The sequence below is a fragment of the Chenopodium quinoa genome, unplaced genomic scaffold (assembly GCF_001683475.1).
Source record: "Chenopodium quinoa cultivar QQ74 unplaced genomic scaffold, ASM168347v1, whole genome shotgun sequence".
Lineage (NCBI taxonomy): Eukaryota > Viridiplantae > Streptophyta > Magnoliopsida > Caryophyllales > Amaranthaceae > Chenopodium > Chenopodium quinoa.
In genome coordinates this window covers 2,309,782-2,321,003 of record NW_018743144.1, presented here as the reverse complement: position 1 = coordinate 2,321,003, position 11,222 = coordinate 2,309,782, and the positions used below count along the sequence as shown (strand labels likewise).

Here is an 11,222-nt window from a genome sequence, read left to right as displayed (position 1 = left end):
ATACAAATTTGAAATTACAAAAAGATTTTCTTCTTTAGGCTACATTTGTAGCAGTGATACTAATAATTTCCTTTGAGTTTATGTCTGCAAGTGAACATGGGAGAAGCTCAAAGGGTTACATTGAAGGAATTTGGTACTCCGGGTGCATACAAGTATGAGAGCGAGATTGCTTCATTATTAATCCCGGTTAGTGACTTTGAAATCAAGCCGGCAATGATAACTTTGATCTAAAGGAGGCAATATAGTGGAGGAGTTGATGAGAGCCCCCTAAATCATCTTAAGGAATTCGAGAAATATTGCAACACAATTAAGGTGAGCAGGGTAGCTCAAGAATTCATAAGGGTAAGGCTATTTCTTTTTTCTTTAATTGGAAGGGCTCAAAAGTGGCTAGATAAGGAAGTGAAGCCTAATTCTTTGAGAACTTGGGATGAAGTCACCAAGGAATTCCTTTCCCGTTTCTTCCCTCAAAAGAAAACGGCAGAGGCAAGAGAATTGATTCAAGGTTTCAAGCAAAAGTCTAGTGAAATCCTTTATGAAGCATGGGAGAGATACAAAGAGTACCAACGTGATTGTCCTCACCATGGGATCCCCACTTACCTAATCATTCAAATTTTTTTATGGCGGTTTGAGTCCTCAAGGGAGAGCAAGTTTAGATGGCGGAGCCGGAATCCCAATCATGAATAAGACCGAGGAAGAGGTTGTAGGTATCATTAAGGATGTAGTTAGAAACTACATGGAATGGAAAGATGGTCAGAAGGAGTCGATAAACAAGAGTAGTAAAATGGGATGCTCAATGGAACAACTCAATGCTATCAATAATTTGTCGACTCAAATTTCGGATTTAGGAAATGAGGTAGTTTCTATCAAGTATAAGATCGAGAGTGCGACCTCACAAGCACCAATTCTTCCCTCCCAAATTAAGGGGAGAGGTACTCCTTCCTCTAACTCTCTTTCTTCTTCTTGTTGCATGATTAGAGAATTTTAGTTTGTTTATGTGGAATGAATGACCATGATGCTTCCTTTTGCCCTAATATTCCTTGTAATGAATATGTTGGGAGTGAGAATGAACATGTGAACTTTGTTGCTAATAGAAATGTTGGACCTAGATTTGATGCTCAAAGGAATGTTGGAAATAGGAATTATCAAAATCAAATGAACTATGACATTTATAACTAAAATGATGGTTATAGAAACCATGGAATCCAAGGGCATTGTGGTAGCTATAACAACCATAGTTTTAATGGTCAAGGTCATGGCCAAGGATATGGGGACTATAACTAAGGTTATGGTAACCATAATCACGATAGTGGCCAAAATCAATGTAGAGGTAATTAGAACAATCAATGTAGGGGAAATTTACAATTGAATGGTCAAAGAGATGCCCCACTTGGATTTGTTCCGAATACCCAAGCATAGTGATAATTTGTATGATCAATCATTATCCTCTAGGAGTTTCTTGGAAAGTGTCATAGAGAAGAAAGCCAAATTTTTGGACACCTACATGACCCTAAGCAATGAAAAATTCAATGACATGTTAACTTGCCATAAGGGATTGGAGAACCAAATTTCTCAATTGGCTAATGAGTTTAATGAATTTACAAATCTTTCTTTTTTGTCTTCACAAAGCTTAGATCTTAAGACCCCTATGAATACTATTGTGACTAGAAGTGATAAGGTCCTTAAGAGTGAAATCTCTAAGAAGAGTGATGTTAAAGATAGTCCTAGCAATGGCCAAATTGAAAATGAGAGAGTTGAGAATAATTTAGTTGAGGAAGTCAATTAGGAACAAGTTGAGAAGGGAAAGAGAGAGAAAGAGAAGTTTACAAACCTAAGCTCCCTTACCCCCAAAAGTTTAATAGGCACAAGCTAGACGAGCAATTTGGGAAATTTATAGAGATGCGTAGACAACTTTATCTTACTCTTCCTTTCACCGATGTGATAGAACAAATGCCAAATTATGCAAAGTTCCTTAAGGAGATATTGAGTGGAAAAAGAACATGTGATGTGGCGGAAACGGTTAATTTGACCGAGAATTAGAGTGCAATCATAATGAACAAAGTCCCACCCAAGTTCAAGGATCCCGGAAACTTTTCTATCCCTTGTTCAAATTATAAAATGCAAATTGGTAATGCCTTGTGTGATTTAGGATCTAGTGTTAGCATTATGCCATACTCGGTATATCAAAGACTAGAGAAGGGAGAACTTTTACCTACCAACATTACCTTGCAATTAGCCGATAGATCAATTAGGATCCCAAGGGGAAAGGTAGAGGATGTTCCCTTGAGGGTAGGAAAGTTCATCATTCCAGTAGATTTTGTGGTCCTTGAAATAGATGAGGATTCTACAATTCCTATTATTCTTGGTAGACCATTTCTTGCTACTTCGGGTGCTTTGATTGATGTCAAAAGTGCTAAGATTTCACTTAAAATTGGAGATAAGGGAGTTGAATTTGATTTGAATGAAAGTATGAAATATTCTTCTTCATCTCTTGAGAAATGCATGAGAGTTGAAATCTTAGACTATCTTATACATTTAATGCATTAGCACTTGCTCACAACTAATGATCCTCTTGAGTGTGTTTTATTGAACAAGGAAAAGATAGGTGCTCCTAGCAAGGACATGGCTTGTATGAGAGCTTGTTGGATGGAAGCGTTGAGGGAAGTGGTGAGCAAATTTGCATGAAAATCTCAAGCCAAGAGGCTTTGAAAGCGGCTTCGATCAAGGAAGGTAAAGGTGTTCCTATGGTAGAGCTCAAACCTTTACCATCACACCTAAGGTATGAATTCTTAGGCCTAAATTCTACTTACCCCGTGATTGTTAGCGCATCTTTGAGTAAAAGCCAAGCTCAAGCGTTATGCGGTGTTTTGAGAAAGCACCAAGGTGCTTTAAGTTATACCATTGATGACCTCAAAGGTATAAGCCCCGCTTTATGTACACACCACATAACCCTTGAGGAGGGTGGTCTTCATTCTATTGAACGACAACGGAGATTATACCTCCAAATGGGGGAGGTAGTGAAGAAAAAGATTACTAAGATTTTATATGAGGGAATCATATTCCCCATCTCAAGCTCTAGATGGGTCTCACCCATTCATGTCATTCCAAAGAAGGGAGCCATGACCATCGTCAAGAATGAAAAAGGTGAGCTTATTCCAACAAGGACGGTCACTGGTTGGCGGATGTGTATAGACTATAGACGTCTAAACACATCCACTAAGAAAGATCACTTCCCCCTTCCTTTATTTAATCAAATGCTTGAAAGACTAACGAGGCACAAGTACTATTGTTTCCTTGACGATTACTCGGGATTTTTCCAAATTCCAATTCATCCCGATGACCAAGAGAAAACTACTTTTACTTGTCCTATGTACCTTTGCCTATAGAAGAATTCCATTCGGCCTATCCAATGCTCCCGCCACTTTCCAACGGTGTATGATGAGTATCTTTGGAGATATGTTTGAGGAGGAGATGGAGGTTTTTATGGATGATTTTTCCGTAGGTGGAGTTTCCTTTGAACCATGCCTCGAAAATCTTGAAAAGTGTTTGGCAAGATGTGAGAAAGTGAATTTGGTGTTGAATTGGGAAAAATGCCATTTTATGGTTTAAGAAGGAATATTCCTTGGGCAAAAAATTTCCCACAAGGGCATAGAGGTTGATAAGGCGAAGATTGAGGTTATCAAAAAGTTGCCACCTTTGGTCAATGTGAAAGGTGTGAGATCATTTATAGGCCATGTCGGGTTCTATAGAAGATTTATTAAAAAACTTTCACTCATTGCAAAGCCCCTCAATGATCTTCTTCAAAAGGATGCCGAGTTTGTATTCGATGACAAGTGTTTGGAGGCATTTAATAAGTTGAAGAAAGCTCTAATCTTCACTCCAATTGTTCAAGCTCCAAGATTGAATCTGCCGTTTGAGTTAATGTGTGATGCAAGTGATACGACTATTGGAGGAGTTTTAGGTCAAAGAGTTGATAAGAAACTTCATGTGATTTATTATATGTCCAAGACTCTAAATGGAGCTCAACGGAATTACACTATAATAGAGAAGGATTTCTTGGCTATTGTGCATTCCTTTGAAAAATTTCGTTGTTATTTGTTGGGATCCAAAACAATTGTGTTCGCCGATTGTACGACCCTAAAATACCTTTTTGGGAGGAAGGAATCAAAGCTTAGACTAATTCGTTAGGTGTTAGAGCTTTAAATTTTGACCTTGTGATTAGAGATAAGAAAGGAGCGGAGAATGTGAAGATAGAATTTTAGATGATTCTTTGTATGATATAGATGTGAAGGAACTCCCATGGTTTGCCGATTTGGTGAACTATCTTGCTTATGGGGAATTTCCTCCTTTATTTTCCATGACACGAAGAAAGAAGCTCAAAAGGAAGCCTAGGAATCATGTTTGGGATGAACCGATTTTGTACAAAAGGGGTGTTGAAGGGTTGTTGAGGAGATGTGTTCCAAATGAGGAGTTTCCTAGTGTGTTGAAGATGTGTCACTCGGATCCGAGTGGGGGTCACATGGGTGTCTCAAAAACGGCTTCAAAGGTGTTTCAATGCGGAATATGGTGGCCAAATCTCTTCAACAATGTTTGGGAGTTTGTCAAGAGTTGTGACCGATTCCAAAGGACCGGAAACATTTAAAAGAGAAACGAAATACCCTAAAAACCCATTCTAGAGTTGGAGATTTTTTATGTATGGGGAATAGACTTCATGGGTCATTTTCCTACTTCACATGGGAATCAATATATCCTTGTTGCCGTCGATTATGTGTCAAAATGGGTGGAAGTTATTGCCTCACTTAAAAAAGACCATAAGGTAGCAATGAAGATGTTTAAGAAGATAATCTTCCCATGGTTAGGCATCCCAAAGGCAATTATTAGTGATAATGGATTTCATTTTGTGCATAGCGCCTTCCGCAAGATGTTGAAGAAACATGGAATTAATAAACGCTTTTGGCTCCCTTATAACCCTCAAACTATTGGGTAAGTCGAAGTGTCTAACCGTCAAATCAAATTGATTCTTGAGAAAACGGTAGCAAGAAATAGGAAGGATTGGTCGGATAAGCTAGATGATGCCTTGTGGGCATATAGAACGGCTTTTAAAACTCCTATTTGCACTACTCCTTACCGCTTGGTTTATGGGAAGTCTTGTCATCTTCCGGTTGAACTTGAGCATCATACTCATTGGGCTATAAAGAAAATCAATTTTGATTTGGTAAGTGCGGGTGAGCAACGTTGGCTTGATCTCCATGAGTTGGAAGAACTTCGGTTGGATGCTTATGATTGTTCAAGCATGTACAAAACTTGCACTAAGGAAGTGCATGATAAACTCATTGTAAAAGAAGGAGTTCAATGTTAAAGACAAGGTCCTTCTTTACAAATCTATGATGAGATTATTTCTCGGGAAGCTAATGTCTCGTTGGAGTGGTCCTTTTACTGTTCAAGAGGTTATTCCTAATGGTGCGGTTGAAATATCTCCTTTGGATTTTACAAGAACTTTCAAAGTCAATGGTCATAGGCTCAAGTGCTACTATGATGGAGTTTTTGTGGGGGTTGTTCATGATATGAATCTTTTTTATCCACCTTGAAGGGTGGAGAACGTCAAGCTAATGACTTTAAACAAGCGCTTTTCGGGAGGCAACCCAAGTTTCTAACCATTTTCTCTGTTTTTCTTGATTTTTGTTTTCTTTTGGTTATTTCTATTCTTATTTGATTTCTTTTCTTGATAGTGTTTTTAGGTGGTTTTGATTAGATTTCCAACAATTTTGGTGCCTATTTTGAAGATTGAGTGCTCAAGTTGATAAATTGGAAGTATGCTTAAATGTTGAAGTTTGGTGGGTTCAAATGGTTGGCTCATTAAAATCTTGTGTTGAACCCACATTCTTGGGGTTTAGAAACTGTTTGCCTCAACCTTTATCATGATCATTTCCCTTGTACTCACCGATGTGCTCACGAGAAGGGATTCGGAAGATGGCATACCCAGAAGGGCGTGGGCACCCGTGACTTAGGAGCGGGGCATAGCCCTGTGGTGCGGCCGCACACCCCTTGCTGATGCCCCTTAAACTAACCGACCTTCTCTCTTTTTCTTTCTCTTATTTTCATTTCATTTTTACTTGGTTATTGTTCAAGCTTCATCACCATTTTCCTTCATTATTTTACTACTAAAATTTCACCATTTTTCACTTCATCTAGTTGTTTATTACTCTTCATCCCTACTCTTAACACTTTAATTGTGATTTTCTCTTTCCTAAAGTTGGGATTTTTGGGTACCCCTTTGGTTTGGGTTTGTTGCTTGAAATTTGGTATAATTGTGTTTGCTAGTGCTTTGTGTTCCTTTTCTTTGTAAACTCTCATCAATCTAAGGTATGATTTCTTCATTTCTTTTTATACTTATGATAAATTTTCTACCTTGGTTTTTCATGAGTGTTTATATTGATTTGGTTATAGCCTCATATTTGTATGCATATTGCCTATTATCTCCTTCATTTGTTGTGTTAATGATGAAATTTTGGTGATTATATGAACTTGTATTTGATGTTTTTGCTTGACCATACTATAATTTTGGCACAACCTTTGTTGGAATTATAGTTTGATTATATTGATTTGGAAATGTTAATGTGCATAGTTTGTTTTTTATGATGGTTTGGAGTGTTGTTGGTCATGAATGCATACTTGTGATTCATAGTCTATACTCACTAAAGCATTTTTCAATTATGTGTGTAGAATGGTTCCTCTCTGTCGATCTAAGAGCTAGATTCTCTATCTATAGGGAGGTGGTTCCTCCTCCTTCCCATATTTCAAATACTTATGGAATAGAGTTCACAAAGGAAGAGTATTGTAAGAGATTTGCCAAGCTTTCAACTCGGACACTCTTTTCTACTAGATTCTATGATTCGTTGGCGACTACTTTGTTGGGTATCGACGATGATGTGAGATTTTTGGCTCGAAACTTGGGGTTAGAGGAATTCCTAAGCCTTCATGCTCCTACTTATTCTCGGATTACTTTTGAATTCCTTTCTTCTCTTGAGGTCCTTGAGGAGGATTTGGAAGGTGAAACTTCTCGAAGAATTTCTTTTCAAGTTTTCAACAATGATCATTCGGTGCCTCTTTCCTATGTTAATGAGGTCTTCAAGTTTCCAACTCCTAGTGGGGATGTTCCACTTGTGTATGCGGTATTTGATGTTGTGCAACATGATAACAATTATAGTGAATTCAAGTGTTGGAGGCATATTTCTATCGAGGACTCACATAGTCCTCAATATTCTAAGGCGGCGTCAATTATTCATGCGGCCCTGAGGTATTTTAGCCGACTCCTCACATATGCTTTCTTCTCCAAGGAATCCCTTGGTGCTATTTTTCGAGAGGAGTTGAGTAGGTTATTACTAGCAGATAATCCATTTGAAGAGGGGGTAGCGGTCATCGACTTTGCTTCGCTTCGCATTTGCTCGACCGTTTCATTGATATAAGAGATGGTGTCTATCTCTCCGGTAGTATCCAATTGGGGGGTATGATTACCATTTTGATCCTTTCTCTTAACAAGAAGTATGAAGCAATGCTCGAGTCGCTTGTCCCAATCCATGATAAAAGGGAGAAAGCTCCTTATTACTTCTTAAGCATCTATGCCATGATTAATCAACGTTTTTTGGAGCGCACCACCAAAGCAAACTTGTACATTTGGAAGGTTAGAAGGACTACGGATTGGTGCCTCATTTCTCACCCCGAGACTATGGTTAGATGTGTGGACACCCCTCTTCCATGGAGACCTAACAAGGTGTCGATTGATCAAGCCCTCAAGAGACCTTCGTTGCCTAACCTCCGGCATAATCCTTATCTTCCTCTTACTCCATCTTCATCCTGGGGAGGTAAATCTTCCCGGGGAGGTACATTCTCAACTCCTCCCTCTTCTTCTACTATTGACTTGTCTCTGTTGCATGCGACAATTGATTCCATAGCGAATGTTCTAAATTGTTCACCTTTGGGGTACGATTTTTTATTAGGCTATGACTTTCATGCTAGACAAGTCTATGATTTTCATATCATGAGAGGGGATATCCAACCATATCTTAACTACCCATACCTACCGGTCCAACAGGGACGCATACCTCAGTGGGAGCCATTTGATGAGATCGTAAGCCCCAGGTTGTGTTACCCTTATTAAAAGGGCCTAATGTACCTGAGACTTTTGGTCGTTGGGGGTTATCGGGCGAGCCGGTCCTTGATGATTGGTCCCACTATTTTTCTAAAGATAGAGCCGAGAAGTCAAGGAGGTTGAAGGGTAAGGGCCCTTATGCTCATGGATGATGTTTCTAGCCAGGTTTCTAGTGATGTTGGTGAGGGGAGTGCTCATTCTACCCCTTACCATAGTGCCGAGTGATACCATATTTGCTAACCCTCCCATTTATGCTTGTGTGCTTTTCTTTTGTTTCTTTGTCAGTTTGTAGCTTTGTTTTAGCTTTGGGGTGTAGCTTATTTTTAGCTTGGGGGAATATTCTTATTTCTACTGCGCTTCTTTTGTCTCCCCCTTGCTTCTTTGGTTCACTTTGGCTTTATCTCACACCTAGTGTTTTTCTCTGCTGACGATTTATGTTGCTGTATGTTCTCTGCAATAGTATTCTGCTGAAGCTTCTTGATTCTGTTATCTGTCTGTTGATTTCTGCTGATGATGATATATTGATGATCTGGTTCTTGATTTCTGTCTTCCAAATGATTGATTGCTCTCTGATTGGCTGATTTCTCTCTCTGCTCTCTGATTCTCTGTCTCTGCTGCTCTGATCGTTTTCTGTCACCTATGATGCTGTTTGATTTTGTGTAGAAGTTACTAACAATTTTGAATATGTAGATAGCTTTATTTTTCTCTCTTGGTTTGTTATCCTTGCAATTGCCCTTGGAGTATCTTAACGGTTTGCGTTTCCTTTCTTTCTTACTCTTTCGCATTGCTTAGAATACCCGGCGAGACCTTTATTATTCTTCTCTATTTCTCTTTTATTTTCTTGGATGCATAGTTTAGGGATTAGTTTTAGGAAAAGTTGAATGGTTCGAGGATGGATGCTTTTAACACCTAGAGTGTTTGGGATCATTGACGATGTTGTCATTTGACTACTTATTTGTCTATTGGGTATTACATGTTTTACTTGCATATTCGTTCCATTCTTTATTTTCCTTATTTTCCTTTAAATATGTTTTTCCTTTTCTCTTTTCTTATCTTTTTTTTCTTTCTTTTTATTTTTGGTTTTTTGTATGTTTTGAAGCTTTATTTGTCACATTTTGTTTTTCTTTTGAATTGGACTATATACAACCGATTTTTGCTTTTGAATTAATATCTTCCTAAATGGTATGGGTATGCATGGTTTGAGAATATGCTTGGTTGACTGTAGGATAGGTGTATGCTAAGGTAGCATGTTCTAGAACTAGGAGGATCATGAAACCGGATTCTACTTGTTTGTGGCATGTTGGTAGTTGCTTCCTATGGTCTATTATACACCTATAATGAGTTTTTGCTACATCCATGTGAGGTTTATCGTTTTTCAAGCTTTCTACAAATTTTGCATGAGTGGCATGGATTCTTGACTATTGCGGACCTAATATTGAATCTTGACTCATAATTCTCAAACACGAGACCTAACTGTCTAGGGAGGACAAAGGCATCTTTTCAGGGTGGTAATTTTTCTTTCTTCTTTTAGTTCTTTGGGTTTACATTTGCCTTCTTGCTAACCATTTGAGCCTTCCCTTCTTTTTAAGCTACAACTTTAGAATTTTGAGCCTTTTGTTTCTTTTTGTTCCATTTTTTGTTTTCGTGAAGCAAATGGTCATGTTTTTGGAGTTTGTAGTTTATAAGTATGGATATTGGTTCCTTTTGTAAGCAAGCTTGTGTTTTGTGATTATTTCGTGAATAATGGCAAATGATTGATGGAAAAAGCCGTTCTACAAGTACAAAAGGCAAGGACTTAATAAATGCAAAATTGTAAAAGCCCTCCTAAGTTAAAAAGGCGTGGACATTTGCTTTGAAACTTTTGAATATATACTATGAAAAAACGGAAAGAATAAAATAGTTGAAAATGAGAAAAATCAAAAAAATTTAATGTGATTCTTTTCCCCTTTTCAAGCATTGAGGACAATGCTTCCTTTTAGCTTGAGGGAGAAGTGTTTACGCTTTTTGTATATATGCTATTGGTTATATATTTGAATAAGATTGGGAGTGTTAGTTTATTTTTGTTTGGTGACTTCTCGGTTTTGGTGTTGAGATTTGGCCAATCTTTGCTTCATCACTTAGGTGTACCACCAAAATTTAAAATTTTAGCCTACCCCTAACCTTTTGCCTTTATGTTACAACCTTAGGAAAAGACCTTTTGACCTAGAGGTTGAGTCAAATTTCGAGGGAGGGCATTAAGAGTTAAAACCTAAAGAGAGGGGATGCATAGTCAAGACGTCGTGTAGCCTAAAAGTATTTCTTTTCCGACTCCTTTGAGGAGCTATTGAGATGCTCATTAGAGGGAGATTTGATATTATAGGAAGAACGCGGTAAGATCGAACGGGATAAAGGTGAATTGTGATAGCTAGTTATCTATGCTTAGCATACTCTATGTATCAATCAACCTCGGATATCTTGAAACGTGCATACCCCTATTTGCTTAAGAAAGATATTTATTCATTTGCAATGTGGTCATTTTGTAAAGTCCAATTCGTAAAGGTTTCAATTTTTGTTTTTCTTTCTTTTACTTCTCTTTTTGTGGTTTGCCTTATGTATGTTGGTGGAGAGTTATAGGTTAAGCTCTTAGGAAACCTTTACGAGACCTCACTCGTCCTCATAGGCGAATTTGGGGTTTAAAGGGTTTGTTGTAGCTAAAAACAATCGTTATTCCTACGAAAGTGAGTCTTAGTGTATATTCCCATCTTATGTCTTTCTTTTTCTTTTTGAACAAGTCTTTCATCCTTATTTTTTCTTGCTTTGTTTTGCTCGAGGACGAGCAAAAGTTTAGATTGGGGGAATTTGATGAGTGTCATTTATGGCACTCATTTGGTTCTTTTTAGGGTGAATTCATGCTATTCTATAGCTCTTTTACTTAGCTTTTCCTTAATTTTACTCTTTATTTCTTTTAGTTTGCATTTTCTTAGTTAGATTTCTTTCTTTATGCATTTCCTGGTTTATTTTGTCATTTTCCCTTTTATTTGCTTGTTTTCCTTTATTTTTCAGGTTAAGGTCGGTATCCAAGTTTCCCAAGGCCTCT

The 11,222-nt window shown here is 37.9% G+C and overlaps 1 protein-coding gene across 1 annotated transcript; it reads left to right on the top strand.

The window, feature by feature from the left end:
- Positions 1 to 2,115: 2,115 nt before the first annotated feature.
- On the top strand, positions 2,116 to 2,544 carry LOC110732130. Its single transcript, XM_021912048.1, has one exon. It carries the CDS (start codon positions 2,116 to 2,118, stop codon positions 2,542 to 2,544), a length of 429 nt encoding a protein of 142 aa, XP_021767740.1.
- The last annotated feature ends 8,678 nt before the right edge of the window (positions 2,545 to 11,222 follow it).

Coding starts and splice junctions, on each gene's coding strand:
- LOC110732130 (XM_021912048.1), top strand. CDS start 2,116: ATGCAAATTGGTAATGCCTTGTGTGATTTAGGATCTAGTGTTAGCATT.